Below are 20,807 nucleotides of genomic sequence, written 5' to 3'. Positions count from 1 at the left end.
AACAGGTATGCCTCATTGAACAAATGTAATTATTTGCTGCGTTGTGCTATTGTTTTCCCTTCCATTTATGAAGGTGAAATCTCTGCAGTCACAAAAAAACTGCTATGAGATCAGTTACCAAAGTCCAAAAGTATACAGACAACAAAACCCAATCAGCAGAAATAATAATGAAGCTGTGTGAATCACACGTACATGAAACTCTTGACAGCTATACAACAGATTGACCTGGAAATACAGGTTCTGGATCCAGTGTCCCAAAATCCGGATGGACCTGAAAACTGACTACATTTGAAACTGGCGCCCTAGGTAGCAATTTGGACAAACTCTTTTATCCTTTATTTTATGTATTATAAGTTCATGCTTGGCCTAGGACCCAAAATCAACAAAACTCCCAAACCTGGCACACATCCGGTTCCAATTCCTGAAGATCACCATTACGTTGGACCAGCCAAAGATATTAGATTTTTTTAAAAATCCAATTTGAGCTGCTCTTCACTGACCAAGTCTCTCTGACTAGAAAACTATCTGCTCCCATTAAACTTGCTGCTGCTTAATGAGAAGACCCTACAATGGCCAGAAACTATGGTATCCAATTTCTTTCACATATTGTCGGATGTAAAAGCACACGAGTGCACAAGCAAATTTCCTCTTTTAAAGAATTACTCCTGCTCCTGGAATTTGCACCTCCACTCCACCCTTATTATGAGCAAGTTTTGTGGTTAATGATTGCTGGGTTTCTAAATCTCTTGCAGTGTTAATTCCACTTCTTCTAACTGGGTGGGAGAATTAATAAGATACAATCACAAGATGCAAATATATGTTGCAAGTGGCTGGCCTCCTTTTAATATAGTGAGTCATGAATTACACCCAAGGCCAAGTTAACAATTACAATCACTTTGTTTTTCCTCCTTTGGCTGCTCTAGTACTTGCGGATTAAATCCCCGTTTGACTCCATCCCAACCATCCTCCAGTGAAATCTCTCCCACTTTCATAGAATCATAAATACATTCTGTTAATTTCATAAATGCCAAGTCAACATTGGTGTTATTTTTGGCTGAAGTCTCAATGTAATTCAGATCCAGCGCCTCTGCCAACTTCTCCGCTTCTTCACGGGAAACATCGCGGTCGTCCGTTAAGTCACTTTTATGCCCAACCAGAACGAAGATCGTCTTGCTTGGATAGACATGGTTATTGACTTCTGTCAGCCACTCCCTGACACTCTCAAATGACTTCCGATTGGTCACATCAAACATTAGCAGACCCCCAACAGAATTCCTGTAGTAGGAGCGAGTAATTGATCTGAAAAAACAACAACATTGTTTTAACTGAACTGAATAACAGTTTAGAAATAAGTCAACAATTCGTCATGAACACAGTGACTGTAGACACTTTCACAACTTTAGTGACTTTGGAGTGTTCTAAGTTACCCATGTCTAGAAAACTGAAGTTGGCCAACTCAGCTGTCACCGATATGATTATTTTCTCATCCTGGTTTTGCTTCTCACCCTGTCGTTAAATCGCCTTGTTTAGAAGCCACGTTAGAGTGAGTCTGATTGAAAATGTTCATCATTCTCAGCAGGCCAGGTATCATCTACGGCAAGAGCAACAAAGCAAACGTTTCAGCTTTGACCTTTCCTTGACAACACACCTGGTATTTGTCCTAATTACTGCTCAGTGACTTCCTAGAAAGTCTAGTGGAGATTAATAATTGAGCGCTTGGCAAAACAGTAGCATCAAGTGCTAAACGTAACTCAATTCAGGATTCACAGCTTATAAAAATTACTGTGAGCTTTTAAAACCCCATTACAGATGTGATGCAAAAGATGGACTCCAAGGAACTCGGAGTCACACAAACAAGATCAAAACATTCTCCAGTGTCGTACAGAGGGGCTGCTGCACTTTTGGAGGTGCCAATTTTTGGTGCCATCTTCCCTCTCAGGTGGATGTAAAGGATCCATTACACTATTTTCAAAGAAGTGCAGGCAAACTGTCCCCAGTGTCTTGGCCAATATTTATTCCTCAATTAACATCATAAAAACATATGATCCAGTCATCGTCACATTGCTGTTTGCAGAATTTGCCACGAGAAAATTGACTGCTACATTTTCTACATTACAATAGTGACTACACTTCAAAAGTGCTTCATTACTGTAAAGTGCTTCGAGACGTCAGGGGGTCATGAAAGCTGCTACATAAATGAAGTTTTTTTTTTTTTTACACTGCCAATTTGAAAGGCCAGGCCTCAAGGATCAGGATTCCTGCAATCGGTATGAAGAGTTACATTAGCATTGATAACGGCTCCTCTGCCGTTCTCGCTGGCCTGGTACTCCACAAGCCCAGTGGTGGTGGCGGCTCTTGAGAGTTTGGGGGCAGAGACGGAAGCATATGGGAGTGGAAGGAGCGTCAGTGTGGGCTCCAATTTGTGGCAACCACAGGTTTGTCCCAGGGAGGCTGGATGGAGGGTTTCGGAGGTGGCAGAGAGCAGGGATTGAGAGGCTGGGGGATCTATTTATTGATGGGAGCTTTCCACGTTTAGAGGGTTTGGAGGAGGAGTTCGAATTGTTGGGAGGGAATGGGTTTTGATATCTACAGATAAGGGATTTTGCGTGAAGGCAGGTTTCGACAGCACCACAGGGGATACAGGACAAGGTAGTTTCTAGAATGGGGGTGGGGAGGGGAAGGTTTCAGAAATCTATAAAGAACTTATGGAGTGGGAGGAAACCCAGATAGGTGAGCTAAAGCGTAAATGGGAAGATGAGCTGGGAGGGGAAATAGAGGCGGGTCTGTGGGAAGATGCACTGAGCAGAATCAACACGTCCTCATCATGTGCCAGGCTCAGCCTGATACAATTCAAGGTGGTTCACACATAACGGTGGCCCAGATGAGCAAGTTTTTTGGGGTGGAGGACAAGTGTGTGAGGTGCGCGGGAGGGGCCGTAAACCATGTCTACATGTGTTGGGCATGCCCAAAGCTTAGGGGATACTGGCAGGGATTTGCAGATGTCATGTCCACAGTGCTAAAAACAAGGGTGGTGCCGAGTCCAGAGCTGGCGATTTTTTGAGTTTTAGAAGATTCGGGAGTCCAGGGGGTGAGAGAGGCTGACGTTTTGGCCTTTATCTCCTTGGTAGCCCGGAGACGTATATTGCTAGTGTGGAGGGACTTGAAGCTCCTGAAATCAGGGGTTTGGGTTAGCGACATGGCTGGGTTTCTTAGACTTGAGAAAATTAAGTTCGCCCTGAGAGGATCAATGTTAGGGTTTGTTCACTGTCAGCAGATTCAATAAGGAGGGGGGGGGTAAGGGGGAGTTAGGCCATTTTCTGTCTAGATTAGGCAGGAACAGTGGGAGATGGAGGGATGGGTTACGCACTGAACTATGTTTACATTTGTATTTGTATTGTTTATAGTTATAAAACCATAAATAAAATGTTTACATAAAAATAAAGGGTTACATTATTCAACTTGGGAGTGAAGTGTTTGCTGGAACCACTCTTTATTGGCAACATTTCTCGTGCTAACTGGGCTTTTACAGTTGTCCATAATTGGCACCAGCAATCAGGAACAATAACTGCAATAAAGTAATTTCTCTCCTCCTCTCCCAAGGGTACTGACTCATCATCAACTCTAATTCCATTCTCTCCCCTATTCTCTCCCCATGTCTACGTGGGTTTCACCCCCACAACCCAAAGATGTGTAGGTTAAGTGGATTGGCCACGCTAAATTGACCCTTGGAAAAAATAAAATAATTGGGTCCTCTAAACTTATTTTTTTTTAAAAAATGTTAAACCCTAATTCCATTCGCTCCTGCTCCGTACAGCCGATGCAGGATGGCTGAATGGTCAGCACGCCATTTGGTCTTGAGAGCATCAGTCAGGCCTGATCCAAGTCATTGCCCGACAGTCAGGCATGCACTTTGCAACATTAGTAGAGGCAGCCCTGAAGTATCCATTGTCCCCTACACTTGTCCTAGCTTTGGGTTTCTGAGACCAACTGGTAGCCCCATCACTTGCTTCACTAAGAGGAGTCAACTTAGCAGAAAATATGTTTGAATTTTTTCTGGTCAGCGGAATTCAGTGACACATCAAACAACCTCTTGGGCAGGAGACTCAGAACTCATTCACAATCACTTTGAACACTCTTCCTTCTGTAATCTTTCTAGAGCTAATGTCAGAGTTGAGTGAGGCCAGCTATCCCATAGTGTAGCCCATAGGCTCAGCACATTACTCGTGATGTGTTTATTGTGCTCAGCGTTGCCAGTGAGGCTGGGTGTGCTTCTGTTTCACTGGAAAAGACAACACAAATTATCTTTGCGCTGACAGAAACTGACAATGCAGAAATCAGTTCCTTACTGCATGAACAGGATCTTTTAAATATGGTTTGCTATGTAGTGTACAACATAAACTATAAGCTTTTACTTTATACAAAACCCTTTTCAACCAGGTTTTGCTGGCACACGTTTCATAAGCAAATGTTGCTGTCCAATAACTTTCCTGTGGCAGTTCTGATTTATTCTTGTGAATTGCATCACCTTGCATTCTGCACTAAATGTAGCATCTGCACTTTATAACTTGGCCAAACAAATCAGTGTATGTGTCAAAATGTTACCACAGTTTAAGGTCCACCGTCATCAGGAATTAAAGTTGTAGGGCACAAATTTCCATTATGGCAATAACATTCATCTCCATTAAAAATCCTCATGGGTTGAATTTCACCTGAAGGTTTCAGCAATTTAGTAAAATGTTTTTGTTGCTCCTCTTCAAAAGGTGCTGATTCATGCTGCGTTATTCACTCTTCAATACCCTTTCCTCAAATGCTAATGTATAGATAGCAGTGTGACAACAGGACTTCAGCAATGGTTGGCATCAGTCAAGCTAAATTTTGTCCTTAACCAGTGTTTGTCTGAATAGCCACACATACTTTCCAGCAGGGTCAGAGTGCAGAAAACAGGAGGAGCTCTGGGTGAAACCCAAGACTGCTGGAACTCTTTATATAAAAAAAACACTGTTGTATTAGGAAACCAGGGAATTTTTATTTTTTATTTTTTTTAAACTTTAATTCCATTCGCTCCTGCTCCTTACAGTCTATGCAGGATGGCTGAATGGTCAGCACGCCATTTGGTCTTGAGATCACCCCAATTTCAACTCCTACAATCAGGCCAGCTTGTGGACTACCTGTCATGACCTGTTTTTTACAATACATGAAACCCATTGCTGTTTGAAGTAGCTCATCTACCTCAGCTCACCACAATCACCCAACACTCTGACTAGGGCACGCATCGCCCAACACCGTGACTGGCGAAAGCAATTATTCAGATCCCCCAACACCCTGGTTGTGTTCGATCTTCTATGTCTTGCAAGGGGATCCACCAAACACCTTGGCTTTCCAGGGTAGGGTGGCACTGTAGCATAGTGGTTAGCACAGTTGCTTCACAGCTCCAGGGTCCCAGGTTCGATTCCCATCTTGGGTCACTGTCTGTGCGAAGTCTGCACATTCTCCCAGTGTCTGCGTGGGTTTCCTCCGGGTGCTCCGGTTTGCTTCCCCAAATCCAAAGATGTGCTGTTAGGTGGATTCACCATGCTAAATTACCCTTAGGTTAGGTGGGGCTGCTGGGTTGCAGGATAGGGTGGAGGTGTAGGCTTAAATAGGGTGCTCTTTCCAAGAGCTGGTGCAGACTTGATGGGCCAATTCTGCACTGTAAATTCTATGATTCTATGAATTGTTCCTTTCCCCCCAATAACCTGACCAGGGCAAGCAATTGTTCCTATCTCCCACCCTGACCAATAAAAGCAATTGTACTTATCCCCCACCCTGACCAGGGCAGCAATTGTTCCCATCAAGTATTCCTCATCCTGCAGAGCTGCATAACTCCTTATAACTCACTGCATTTGGCGCAGTGCGAAGCACTGCTGCCTCACAGTGCCGAGGTCGCAGCTTCGATCGCGGCCCCGGGTCACTGTCCGTGTGCAGTTTGCACATTTTCCCCGTGCCAGCGTAGGCTTTACCCCCCACAGCACAAAGATGTGCAGGTTAGGTGGATTGGCCACACTAAATTGCACCTTAATTAGAAAAAAATAATTGGGTGCTCTAAATTTAAAAAATATTTATTTTTAAATAACTCGGTGCATTTACCTTTAATCATTGTTGAATGTACACTACAGTAACCATTATGAGACTATGGCCTGATTTTAAACACTGCTGGGTGAGGGTTAAAATCAAGCCCATCGAATTTGCAAAAAGCACTTTTGAGAGAATGACTATTCAAAAAACTCTTCAGTCTCAACTGGGAACACTATAGGGGTCAGGCTGTTCAATGTCATTATCAAAATTGCACAACTGTATGTCTTTTTACTTCAAATTCCTGCATTTTACAGAAAGGTTTTGTCCTTGTAAGGTTTTGTCCTTGTAACATTTAAACAACTGAAATAAAGTAAATAAAAAATCTGGATGTGTAAAACAATCCAGTAATGGGATTTCTAAAACGACGTGTGACAATTTGAATTAATCCTTGCTTTCAGAGTGTTCAACCCAATAGTTGGTCCACTTAACATAAATACGATCAGAAATTCAGTGTCAAAGAACAAAGAACAATAAAGCACACGAACAGGCCCTTCAGCCCTCCAAGCCTGTACCGGTCAAGATACTAACTAACCTTGGCCAAAGGCCTCAGCACTTCCTTGTGCCGTATCCCTCTATACCAATCCTATCCATGTTTTTTGAATGCCATTAATGTATCGGCTTCCACAACCTCCCCTGGCAACGCATTCCAGGCACTCACCACCCTGTAAAAAAAAAAAAATGCCTCGCACATATCCTCTAAACCTTGCCCCACGAACCTTAAACCTATGCCCCGAGGCATCCCAAAAATCACAGAATATTCAAATCTAATCCATAACTCAGCAATGTGATGAAACATCCCAAGGTGCTTTACAAGAATATTAGCAAGCAAAATTTGGCACTGTAGCAGAGGTGGTGATATTAGACAAGATGGTCACAAGCCTGGTCAAAGGTTTTTAAATGGGTATCTTAGAGGAGGAGAGGTGGAGTGAAAGGTACAGAAGGCAGAGAGGTCATGGGGGAATTTCAGAATTTAGGGACTAGGCAGCTGAAGGCATGGCCACCAATGGTAGAGTAATTTAAATCAAACATGACTAAGAGGCCCGAATTAGAACATAACTAAGAGACCAGAGGGGCGCAGTCTCAGGGCTGGAGATTAACACTCCCAACATATTACACCATTTCCCGAATAAGCTACAAACAGTTTTGACTGTAAATTTGAAATCCTGCAGTATAATATTAATAATAAATGCATTCAAATAAATGGGTGAGAACAACTTATCCAATTTATTTCAGATAAAACTAAAAATAACAAATATGAACAAAACCCAGGTAACAGAAAATAGTTACATTCTGGCTGTTGATGAAGGAGTGAACCAGCAAATGTAAATCATAGAGAATATATTAAAGCTCTCGAAGGAGACAACTAGACTGCAGTTAATTATTTGTGCAGTGTGTATCATGATTAGTTCAAAGATCAAATATTCCTCAATTGTGGCCTAGTATTCAAGAAATAGGAACAAAATTTCCTAAAATATAGAGATTACACATTTACATTATTGATTCAATTCCTCTGCCTCTATTCAAGGGAATTGCGGGAAACATGTTAAATTCACAAGGTACTAATTAAACACCTTTGAGCAACACAAACGCCTTTACATTTTCTTTAAAAACTACAATTTCTCTTGTGAGCACAGTATTTAATTTGGTCAATGCTCCACATTAAGAAAAACATTCAATGAGTATGGACATGCAGAAAAGTTTGCTTCATATACATTGTTGCCTTCTTCAGGGTTGACACCATCAGCATTTGTATGAGAGAGCCTGATGTGAGACAAAGCTGTTTAGAAATTCCCACGCCTCAATTTTAAAATATAGCATCAGCATGAAGGAGGGTTGCACGGTCTAGAACTGTGGTGTCAGCATGAAAGGGTGTCACATTCTAGAACGGTAGCACCCATATGAAAGGTGGTTTGCATTCTAGAACTGTAGCATCAGCATGAAGGGGGTTTACTGAGCACCAATGCTAAAGTTGCAGTCTGAATCCAGAGCCAGGACTCAAGATGATCTTCTCTTCCTCCTTCTTTGACGGTCCCTCAGGATTGAGGATGATTTCCTTCCACTCCAGTTCGATGGGTTCGGAGATGGCCGATAAGTCCAATGAGTGATTTTCAGACTATGCCACTTGCAGGGTTGGTCAGTTGAGGCATTTGGAGGTTTGTACACTCTCTGACATCTCGACTTCACCTCTGCATGTTCCCAAAGACTCCTTTCCTATTAAGTTTGGTGCCTTCCCGCATGAGCCTTCTCCTAGTCACAAGCCAGGGTCTCCCCTAAGCTGGTAGGAATGTTTAACCAATTCAGGGTGCATTGAGGACATTCCTAAAGCATTTTCAATGTCCTCCTGGGAATCTCCAGTTGCGACCAAGTTTAGAGACGAACAGTTGCTTCGGGAACCTAATGTTAAGCATGCAAATGACATGCCCGTCCAGCATTAGACCAGAGGAAAGAAAAGAGGCGGCGGCACGGTGGTGCAAGTGGTTAGCACAGCTGCCTCGTGGCCCAGAGGACCCGGGTTCGATCCCGGCTCTGGGTCACTGTCCAGAGTTTGCACACTTTCCCGTGTCTGCGTGGGTCTCGCTCCCACAACCCAAAGATGTGCAGGCTAGGTGGACTGGCCACGCTAAAATTGCCCCTTAATTGGGAAAAAAAGATTTGGGCACTCTAAATTTAAGGCGAAAAAAAAAGAATAGTGAGAATTCCCAAATGAGGTAGGTCACTGTTTTATAGACAATTTGAGCAGATACCGTCTCCACATTTAGTGGAATAAAACGTACAGCTGTTTGCGTTATGCCAGATCTGTCATGAAGAGGTATGGCAGGGTGTTACAATTCACTCAGGGGATTAGAGTTGTTGTGGCAACCTGTGCTTTTACATACAAGTTGTAATCTGGAGTGATGGATTGTGACGGTAGAGGCTCCAATATTAATTTCACCATATGGCTGACCAGGAACTTACTGCTAGCCATAGGTGCGTGTGGGAAGGATTTACAGGCAGATACTCAACCTGTTTGGTCATGTTGTGAATGCAACTTTCTTGGTCATCAAATCATGGGGTAGGACTCAAACCTGGAGCTTCTGGTTTAGAGGGAGGAGCACTACCCACTGCATCATAGGACCATAAAGAGATTTAATAAATGGTAAGAGTCTTGTTTTTTTTCCCAAAATTAAATTAATTTACTCCACTTGCTGCTGCAATCAGGTTTTTAAAATTAATTTTCATCAGTTTCCAGTCATTTTAAAGCCTCGGTTTTCCCAAATAATGCAGTCCAATGTGATCGAGTTGACAACCCTATTGTGTCCTTAGCCAATCAGCCTGATAGAATTGTTGACTGGTTATAGGCAGACTTACTGTTTGGCTGGAAATGGTAAAGCTATCTGGAAAAGCTCTTGACTGCATTACTCACTTGTTCTTGTAAAAAAAACGGATCACCTAGAACCCAATTTCTGACACGAAGAATACTTTTTATCTTGCCTGCCCCTCACTGACAGTACACCAACAAGAACAGCTGAATAGAAAGGCTAGAATTAAAATATCTTCCGTCTAAAAGAAGAAATATGGTCTCACGAAAGGCATTTCACACTGACCAGATTTATGAATCTTCCCTTATAGAACATTTTTCCAATTCAATATATCATCAAAACAATTATCATCAAAAATAACGTAACGCTAGCCTGCAAAGTGGAATGATGCTAACCTTTACAGGATCCCCATCGGCACCAGGAAACAAAATGAAGTATTTGATGGAATACTAAAAACTGTTAAGACAATTACAGAAATCTCTAATTTCTACCCTGATCGTTATACAAATAATAGGTGCAAGTCATGGCTCAGTATCAATATCACCTTAGAACCAGAAGGGTTTGCGTCCCACTCCAGAGATTTGAGCACAAACTCAGACAGTCACCATTATGCAGCACTGACGAAGACGTGATGCAATTGGGTGATGCAATTTTGGAAATGCCATTTTTCAGATAAAGGTAAATCCTGCCCACCCTTCATGAAGGTAAAATATCTGACTTTGGTGAAGCAGAGGGGGAATTCCCTCTGGTACCCTAGCCAATATTTAACCCTCAATAAAAATCACTGCCAAGTAAACAAAAGAGTTTATTTGATTTTTAGCACATGGAGTCTTATATAGAACATAGAACTGTACAGCACAGTCCAGGCCCTTCGGCCCACGATGTTGTGCCGAACTAGTCTGAAACTAAGATCAAATCAACCGACTCCCAATCATTCTAGTGCACTCCATATGCCTATCCAATAACCGCTTGAAAGTTCCTAAAGTGTCCGACTCCACTACCATAGCTGGGAGTGCGTTCCATGCCCCAACCACTTTCTGAGTAAAGAACCTACCTCTGACATCCCTCCTATATCTTCCACCATGAACTTTATAGTTATGCCCCCTTGTAACAGCTACATCCACCCGAGGAAAAAGTCGCTGAACGTCTACTCTATCTATCCCTCTCATCATCTTATACACCTCAATTAAGTCACCTCTCATCCTCCTTCGCTCCAATGAGAAAAGCCCTAGCTCCCTCAACTTTTCCTCAGGTCTTGCTGTGCGCAAACTCCATACTTCTTTATGAGGGTCACTGGAAGACAATCACTGGTCAATTTGTTTCCCTCTCATTTAGTTTATGATGTCGGCATTGTAGCAGTGGTTAGCACTGTTGCTTCACAGCACCAGGGACCAGGGTTCGATTCCCAGCTAGGGTCACTGTCTGTGCAGAGTCTCCCCATGTCGGCGTGGGTTTCCTCCTATTAATTCCAAAAGACGAGCTTGTTAGATGAATTGGACATTCAGAATTCTCCCTCAGGTGTACCCGAACAGGCGCCATTGTGTGCCGACTAGGGAATTTTCACAGTAACATCATTGCAGTGTTAATGTAAGCCTACTTGTGACACTAATAAAAGATTATTAATATATGCTTGACTCACAGCAACCAGTTCAGCCAGGGATAAAACTCTGGACCTTCCCAAATTTTGACTCATTTCTACAACACAAAACATTGAGCCTCTGAAGAGATATGCGCTCTCTTTTAGTTTGCTTGGCTAAAGTTACAATCAGAATAATGCCCGTCTACAAATTATTTTATGAACCAAAACACTGAATAATTCATAATCCCACCTTAACAGCCAATAGGCCAGTGCACTGTGAGCTACTTAGTCATACAGATCAGAAAGACACTAATTTAAATTCTGATTCCTGCTAAATTAACTGAACTAACCCACGTCATCGGTAAAGGCATGAAAATTGGTTCAAGGCCAATTCACACAGATCAGGAATTACTGACCCTAGTCAAGATAGGTGAATAAATCCCCAGCTGGAGTGGGAGTCCAGCAACTTATCATCAACATTCCCAGGCTAGAGGCAGCACGGTGGTGCAGTGGTTAGCACTGCTGTCTCACTGCGCCGAGGTGTCAGGTTTGATCCCGGCTCTGGGTCACTGGCTGTGTGAAGTTTGTACATTCTCCCCGTGTTTACGTGGGTTTCGTCCCCACATCCCAAAGATGTGCAGTTTAGGTGGATTGGCCACGCTGAATTGCCCCTTGTTATTGAAAATATGGAAAGATGTGTCATTTGAAACATGGAAGTCTGGCAATATCTGGCTTGAGAGAAACATGAGAATACAGGGCAAGATCCCACAAAGGGTTAACAGCAGCTGCCAGGGAAGAATTGTAAAATGCAGATAGCCTTAGTCAAGCAGGCTTAGCAAACACACAGGATCTTGAATGAAGCCAAAAATAATGGCTCACACCTTCATTGAAATTAACTATCTTAGTAAGCAGCTGGAAAGGAAAGGATGAGGTTCAGTTGAATTTGGTGACAATTCTAGGTGTGAAACTTTGCTAATACCAGGTAAGGATGAGGTTCAGTTGAATTTGGTGACAATTCTAGATGTGAAACTTTGCTAATACCAGGTAAATTAAAGAAAACTGGAGACTATCAGTCTACGAGAAACATAATTCAAAGCCAAAATCAAAGTCAAAATTATGAGCTGAGGACGCAATTGGAAAAAACGATAGAAATGACAGGAACCAAGCCAAAATTCACACCTCTTGAAATCAAAGCATTTTTGAATATCACAAAGGAACTTTGAACATCACAAAGGAAACAATGTAATCAGAGACCTGAGAGGTGAGGTTATGTCAAAATAAATACTTAGTTGGATTAGAATGTTTAGATCAAAGATACTTTTTACAATCAAAGTGATAAAAGTTACTTTACAATAAAGTCATAAAAACTAGATAACTGTTAGAAAAATATATAAACCCGAAGAAAGGGGACAGCAGCCAGAACCAGAACTCGGAGAGAATCAGAGAAGGAACAAGAGAAGCAGCTCAGAGTCAGATTACAGTCAGCTCGGCATTGGGAAAGGGACATGGCAAAACAGCCGAACTAAAACAGCTAAATACATCTAAGGAAGACTAGAATTTAAAGAGTAGGCAGAGTCAGCTCAGAGATAGCCAGCAGGGCCAGCTCGGTACATGGGAAAGATAGGACACAGCAACCAAGCTCATCAGCGAACACATCTAAAGAAGACCAGATTTTAAAAAGATTGATTGTCAAGTTGGGCCTGAAGGTCCCTTCAACCAACCAGAAGGATCCAGAAGCAAAATATTTTTCCTTTCTGTGAAGAAATTAATTGCAGCTTTTAAAAGAATAAATATAATAAAATAACTTAATTTAACCTGACATAGTGGTTATTCCAAAGTCTACTTTACTTACTTAGCAATGCGGGACCCAGGATCGATGCTACTAAGTGGTAAGTAGATAAAATCTTCGGTAAATGTATGGGTTATACCGAGGGATAACTTGAAAACATAGTTTGACCTGAATACCACCCACTGAAGCCTGTATCGGAGTCGGGGAGTGAGAATTCCTGTTCACCATTTAGAATATCAACCCTTTTTGGTATAGGGGACTTCTAAGAATAGTGGTGAGTTTTCAACAACACCCTTAATTGGAAAAATATATTTGGGCATTCTAAATTTATACAAAAAAAAAACATTCCCAGGCTAGGAAAAGGGAAACAAAATTGTTTCTGGCCCCTGATCACTATCATAGAAAAGGTACAGCACAGAAGGGGGCCATTCGGTCCATCTTGTCCATGTCAGCCCGAGGACACGCAGGTGCCCTTTCTAATCCCGCCTTCCTGCATTCGGTCCATAGCCCTGTAGCTTAGAGCACTTTAAGGTGCTGATCCAGGTTCCTTTCAAAAGAGTTTAGGGTCTCTGCCTCCACCACCAACTCAGGCAGCAAATTCCAAACTCCACTATCCTCTGCATAAAAAACATTTTCCCTCATGTCCCCTCTACACCTTCTGCCACTTAAACTGGATCTATGATCCCTGATTCCAGAATTCTCCACGAAGGGAAACAATTTTATCCTGTCCACCCCATCTCTTCCCCTCATAATTTTGTACACCTCAATTAAGTCACCCCCTCGGCCTTCTTTGTTCCAAGGAAAATAATCCCAACCTATCCAACCTCTCCTCGTAGCTACACTTTTCTAGCCCTGGCAACATTCTTAGAAACCTTCTCTGCATTCTCTCCAGAGCAATAACATTCTTCCTGTAATGTGGCGACTAGACCTTTCACACAATATTCCAGTTGTGGTGTCACCAGTGTTTTATACAATTCTCACTATATCCTTACTTTTATATACTATACCTCTGCTACTTAAGGGGAGCATTCTCAACAACCTTGTCTCCTGCCTTTAGGGACCCGTGTAGCTGTATGGCAAGATCTCTCACTTCATATCCGCCTCTTAATATATTTCCATTTATTGTGTACTTCCTACAACTCTTTGACCTCCCTAAATGCATGACCTCACACTTATCTGCATTAAATTCCATCTGCCACATTTATCGGCCACTCCACCAATCCATCTATATTGTTTTGAAGATTATAGCTATCTTCTACACAGTCCATCACTTGGCCAATCTTTGTGCCAACTGCAAATTTCCCAATCATGCTCCCTGCATTCATGTTCAAATCTTTAATATATTACACAAATAGTAAGGGTTCAGCACCGAGCCCTGTGGAACACTACTTGAAACAACTTTCCAATTGCAAGGGCAGCCATTAACCATTTTGCTTTGTTTCTTGTTATTAAGCTAACTTTTTATCCAGGTTTGCCACATTTCCCTGTAGCCCATGGGCTTTCAATTTCTTGACCAATCGGCCATGTGGGACTTTGTCAAAAGCCTTGCTAAAATTCATGTACACCACATCCACTGCACTACCTTCATCAAACCTTTTTGTCACTTCCTCAAAGAATTCAATTACATTTGTGAGGCAACACCACAGAGAGAAAATGCTGGAGAATCTCAAGCAGGTCTGGCAGCATCTGTAGGGAGAACAAAGAGCTAACGTTTCGAGTCCAGGTGACCCTTTGTCAAAGCTAAAAGACATAGAAAGTGGGAAATATTCATATTGTGGGGTGAGAGAATGAAAGATGAGTCATACCCACAGAAACCAAGAGAACAGGGTGCTTATAGCCACAGAAACCAAGGGGAAAGAGTGCTAGTGGCAGTTCCCAAAGAGAACAAAAGTTGTGAAAGTCCAAACAGCAGAGAAACTAAAATCAGAGGGTAAGCTGTGACAGATGTAGATATCGAGACCGGAAGGCTTTAGCGTGCCTAATTGGAAGATGAGATGTTGTTCCTCTAGTTTGCATTGAGCTTCACTGGAACATTGTAGCAGGCCAAGGACATGTGGGCATGGGAGCGGGGTCTTTTGTTAAAATGGCAAGCAACAGGAAGGTCAGGGTCCTGAATGCACACAGACCGAAGGTGCTCAGCAAAGTGATCACCCAGTCTGCGTTTGGTCTCTCCGATATAGAGGAGACCACATTGGGAGCAGCGAATGCAATAGGCCAAATTGAGAAGAGGTGCAAGTGAAACAGTGCTTAACCTGGAATGAGTGTTTTTGGGCCTGGGATGTTAAGCATGAAAGAGGTAAAGGGGCAGGTGTTACACCTTCTGCGATTGCATGGGAAGGTGCCATGGGCGAGGTGTTGGGTATGGTGGAGGAGTGGACTAGATTATCTCGGAGGGAACGGTCTCTGCGGAATGCTGAAAGAGGGAGTGAAGGGAAGATTTGTTTGGTGGTGGCATCACGCTGGAGTTGGCGAAAATGGCGGAGGATTATGCTTTGCATACGAAGGCTGGTGGGGTGAAATATGAAAACGAGGGGGACTCTCCTGGGAGGGAGGGGAGGGGGCGAGGGTAGTGGCGAGGGAGATGGACCGCATACTGTTGAGGGCCCTTTCAACAACTGTAGGTGGGAAATCACGATTGGGGAAGGAACACATTTTCGAAGCACCATTTTGGAAAGTGGCATCATTGGAACAAATGCGACGGAGGTGAAGGAGCGGAGAGAAAACGATAGAGTCCTTACAGGGTGTAAGGTGCAAACAGCTGTAGTCCAGGTAGCTGTGGGAGTCAGTGGGCTTGTAGTGGATAGTCTATTGCTGGAAATGGAGACAGATCAAGGAAGGGAAGTGTTGGAGATGGAACAGGTTAAAGTGATGGAGGGGTGGAAACTGGAAGCGAAGTTGATGAATTTTTCCAGGTCCAGCCGAAAGCATGGAAGTGGCACCAAAATAGTCATCAATGTACGGGTAAAGGAGTAGGCCAAAAGAAGGAATGTTCCACATACCCCATAAAAAGGCAAGCATAGCTAGGACCGATGCAGGTGCCCATTGCTACACCTTTGATTTGGAGAAAATGGGATGAGTTAAAGGAAAAGTTGTTGAGAGATAGAATTGGTTCAGGCAGGCGGAGGAGTGGTGGTGGATGGGAATTGTCCGGGCCTCTTTTCGAGAAAGAAGCAGAGAGCTCTCAGGCCATCCTGGTGTGGGATGGAGTTGTAAAGAGATTGCACATCCATGGTGAATAGAATGCGGTTAGGGCCCGCGGACTGGAAGCTGTCAATACGATGCTGGACATCAGAGGAATCTCTTGTGAGGCAAGACCTTCCTTTAACAAATCCACGCTGACTAGCCCCAATTAGTCCATGCCTTTCTATGTGGCAGTTAATCCCATCTCTCAGGATGGATTCTACTAATTTGCTGACCACTGACGCAAGACTAACTGGCGTATAATTGTTCGGCATTTCCTTCGAACTCTTTTTAAACAATGGTACCATGTTTGCATTTCTCCAATCCTCAGGTACCTCCCCTGTCTCCAGTGAGGATTGGAAAATCACCCTCAGAGCATCTGCTATCTCCTCCCTGATCTCCTTCAGTAGCCGCAAACAATCTATCTGGCCCTGGCGACTTAAACTTTCAAGGATTTCAATCCTTCGAGTAGTTCCTCTCTCTTTGATTATCCCATTCAGTATCTCAAGTGTTCCTCCTGGAATACTAAATCTGCATCATCCAGTTCCTTTGTAAGCACGGAGACAAAATATTCATTTAAAACCCTTCCCACAGCCTCTATATCTACACACAAGTTCCCCTCTTCATCTCTGATAGGTCCCACTTTTTCCTTAACTAACCTTTTACCATTAATACATTGGTAAAACGTCTTTGCGTTTTCTTTAACTTTACTTGCTAATCTTTTTCATGCCCTCGCTTTGATTTTCTTATTTCCTTTTTGCCTTCGGCCCTGCACTTTCTATACTTGTCCAGGCTATCTGCAGTGTTTAGTTCTTTATGCCTATGGTATGCTTTCACTTACTGTTTGATTAGCCCCTGTATTCCTCTAGACAACCGGGGGGTCGAGATTTGGCAGTACCACTCTTATTTTTGGAGGGAACATGTCTACTTTGTACATTTAGAATCGCTCCTTTTAGTGCTTCTCACAGATTTATCCTCCAACAATGCTGGCCAGTCCACGTCAGCCAAGTCCCTTCACATTTCCACAAAATTTGCCTTCCCCCAGTTCAAAATGTTTACTCCTGCTTTATCACTGTCCTTTTCCATGGTAATACTGAATCTAGCTGAATTGTGATCACTATCCCTGATATGGTCACCAACTGTCACTTCGTCCACTTGCTCTTCTTTGTTCCCCAAGACTAGGTCCAGAATTGCATTTACTCTCGTTGGGTTCGTCACTAATTGGGTGAAAAGATTTTCCCGGACATACTGCATGAATTTGTCTCCCTCAGCTCCCCTTATTTTGATTGATTCCCAGTTGATATTAGGATAGTTAAAGTCTCTTACTATTATTGCCCTCTTGTTCTTATAGGCAGAAATTTGCCTCCATATTTGCTCTTCTATCTGCCTTTCACAATTTGGGAGTCTATAGTATATTCCCAGTAATGTGACTGCCCTTTTTTATTTCTAAGTTCAATCCATAAAGCTTTGTTTATTGGCCCGTTTAGTATATCATCTCTTCTCACAACTGGAACTGCTTCCTTAACCATTAGTGATACTCTCCCCTCCTTTTTTAAAAATCACCCTCTCTGTCCTGCCTGAAGACTCAGTATCCAGGGATATTGAGCTGCCAACTTTGTCCCTCCTTTAGTCAGGTTTCCATTATAGCAATGACACCTTGCTGCCATGTGTCTACCTGGTTTGTAATACTCGTTGCATTGAAGTACAAACAGTTTAACCCACCATTTTCCCTAGCTGGACACTTTTAAAACTTTGTTTCTCCTATAATTCTAAGTCTATCACTACATCTTCTGCATCACAAGCTAAAGTTCTACTTCCATTTTCCTGATCCGAGTTTGACCTATCTGATCCTACTCCTGGGATCCCATCCCCCTGCCACACTAGTTTAAATACTCCCTAACAGAACTAGCAAAAGCCCTCTTGGATATTGGTGCCAGCTCTGCCTGGGTACAACCCGCCTGGTTTGTACAGCCCCATCTGCCCCAGAATCGGTACCAGTGCCTTAAGAATCTGAATCCGTCCCGACTACATCTCTCTAGCCACGCGGTCATCTGATCTATCCTCCTAATCCTGCTCTCTCTAGTGCATGGAACATTGAGTAATCCTGAGATCACTATATTTGAGGCCCTGCATTTTAGTTTACCTCCTATCTTCCTGTATTCAGCTTGCAGGTCCTCAACCTTTAGTTTACTTATGTCATTGGTACCAATATGTATCACGACCACTGGCTGTTCACCTGCCCTCTCCAGAATGTTCTGCAGCCGCTCTGTGACATCCCGGACCCTGACACCTGGGAGGCAACATACCATCCTTGATTCACGTTTGCGGCCACAGAAGCGCATGTCTGTGCCCCTGACTATTGAATCCTCTATTACTATAGCCCTGCCACTTGTTTTTCTTCCACCCATCTGAGCAGCAGAACTACCCACGATGCTGTGGATTTGGCTGCTGCTGCTGCTGCTCCCCCCCCCCCACCCTCCAACACCCAACCGTATGCAAAGCGTTTCACATTCATGAACCTCCAGCAGGGATCAACCACAACTCTCATTGAGCTTTGACAAAGAGTCATCCAGACTCAAAATGTTAGCTTCCTTCTCTCTCCACAGATGCTGTCAGACCTGCTGAGATTGTCCAGAATTTTCTGTTTTTGTTTCAGATTCCAGCATCCACAGTAATTTGCTTTTGTACCAATGAATGGAATCTGCTTCCCGAGACCGTGACAAAATCTCCTTGTTAAAACAGGTTGCGGTCTCTGCTCAGTCTTCCCAGAGAAAGAGGAGCGAAGGGTGCACGGAGTATTCAGGAAGCGGCAAAAGACAGGACTTTACCTTCTGATTGATATGCAGCATCGGTGCCATAAAATGTACTTCATAACTCATGTCTTAAGTGTTTTGATGATCAAATGAAATTATACATAGAACCTATTTCAGTTCAAGGAAATGACTTGTTTTATGTTGAATTGCTTTGCACAATTAAACAAAAAAGTGTGTAACATTTCAAAACATTCATTAATATTGTACCTGTTTCTCAGATCGCTGTCCATGTGGAGGTTGCACATCCTCCCCATGTCTGCGTGGGTCTCACCCCCACAACCCAAAAAGATGTGCAGGGTAGGTGCCCCTTAATTGGAAACTAAAGAATTGGATACTCTCACTTTAAAAAAAAAATCATACATGTTTACAAAAAAAAGCAACAGCTCACATTTACCGAAGGTCTTTATCATAATAAAACTAAATCATAATCAGGATTGAGAACAGTGGATCATCATTATTTTTGTTTACTCACTGAATCATGTTCTCCAAACCACCTCAGATGAGATCAGCCTTCAGACTGTATGACTCAGTGTCATATTACACAAAGAATTTATCACGGACCCATCAGACATTTCTATCAGTCGTTAAAATAGAAATTAATTTTATCTTTGAATATTCAATAATCCAAATGTGGATAGAAAATTAAGGTCTGTGCCAAAAAAAGATGGAACAACATATCAGTAACATTTTCCACACAGGCTACCATGCTCAAATGCGATTCAGCGAGAGATTTTAACTTGGAAAATAGTAACAACCGTTGTTGGACTGCTGCTCCTAGGAATGGAATGTTCGCCACTCTTTTTCAGCCTATTTCCAAATTACTACTTTTCACTCGGGGTTTCACAGAGAGCTTTTAAAATGGATCAGCCGTTTAGTCAGTGAGTCGTTTAAACAATACAGAACTTAAAAAGATCCCACAATGTACTGAGTAAGCTAATTACAGGCTAGATAGCATTAGGAGCCCTATAACTGTCTAATCTCTGGTTTAGGGAAAAATATTTTAGCATTCACATTTGCTGTCCTTGATCCGTTCTTGAAAGCGTGTCAAGGAGCAATTGCTGGACTGAAATAGTCGTTACAATTGAATAGATGAACAATATTCACTTTCAGGACTCGTTGGGGAATACCAGTCACTTGACTGAGGAATCAGAAGTTAACTGGCTTGACAGCAAAGGATCAATAGCTTCATGAGAGGCAATATCTAAACTCAAGGGTTTAGATCATGGGGAGGCCATTCAGCCCATTGAGTCTGCACTGACCCTCTGAAAGAGCAGTCCACCCAAGCTCACTCCCCTGCCCTATGCCAATTACCCCTTAACCGAATCTACACATCTTTGGACACCAAGGGGCAATTTATCATGGCCAATTCACCTAACCTGCACATCTTTGGACTGTGGGAGGAAACTCACGCAGACATGGGGAGAATGCGCAAACTCTACACAGACGGTTACCCAAGGCCGGAATTGAACCGGGTCTCTGGCATTGTGAGGCAGCAGTGCTAACCAAGATCAGAGTTGGTTTTTAAAAAATGTTAGCGTACCCAATTCTTTTTTTACCAATTAAGGGACAATTTAGTGTGGCCAATCCACCTAACTTGCACATATTTTGATTATGGGGGTGAGACCCACACAGACACGGGATGAATGTGCAAACTCCACACAGACAGTAACCCGGGGCCAGGATCAAACCCGGGTCCACGGCGCTGTGAGGCAGCACTGCTAACACTGCACCGTGCTACCCTAACCAAGAGCAGAGGTAAAGAGATCATGAGTGTTTCTGATGTCTCTCAAACATTAATTTAATAACTTGGAAATATGTATCTATCTGGGACAGAGAGTCATGTATTTCTAATCCTAACAAGAAGGAAGAGTGATGCCAAACAAATAATTGTCCCCGTCCTCCCTTTCACCCACCTCTCTTCATCCTTCTTCTTCTGAAAGTGCTGACAGATGTCCTCAGCTCCCACAAATCCCACATTCTTAAATTCTCTCCCTCAACCATTATTTCTCCACCTCCTTTTCCTCTTTTAAGAC

The 20,807-nt window shown here is 42.9% G+C and overlaps 1 protein-coding gene across 1 annotated transcript in view; it reads right to left on the bottom strand.

Moving 5' to 3' along the window:
- Window positions 1-816: 816 nt before the first annotated feature.
- The window catches only part of LOC140411944 (ras-related protein Rab-39B-like), a 31,316-nt gene continuing 11,325 nt past the window's right edge, over window positions 817-20,807 (bottom strand). The window contains exon 2 of the mRNA XM_072500781.1: window positions 817-1,299. Coding sequence (XP_072356882.1) covers window positions 879-1,299 — 421 coding nt within the window. The 3' untranslated portion in view covers window positions 817-878. The remainder of the gene's footprint in view (window positions 1,300-20,807) is intronic.

Source organism: Scyliorhinus torazame, chromosome 1 (genome assembly GCF_047496885.1).
Source record: "Scyliorhinus torazame isolate Kashiwa2021f chromosome 1, sScyTor2.1, whole genome shotgun sequence".
Classification (NCBI taxonomy): domain Eukaryota; kingdom Metazoa; phylum Chordata; class Chondrichthyes; order Carcharhiniformes; family Scyliorhinidae; genus Scyliorhinus; species Scyliorhinus torazame.
This window is presented reverse-complemented; position numbering and strand designations above follow the sequence as displayed.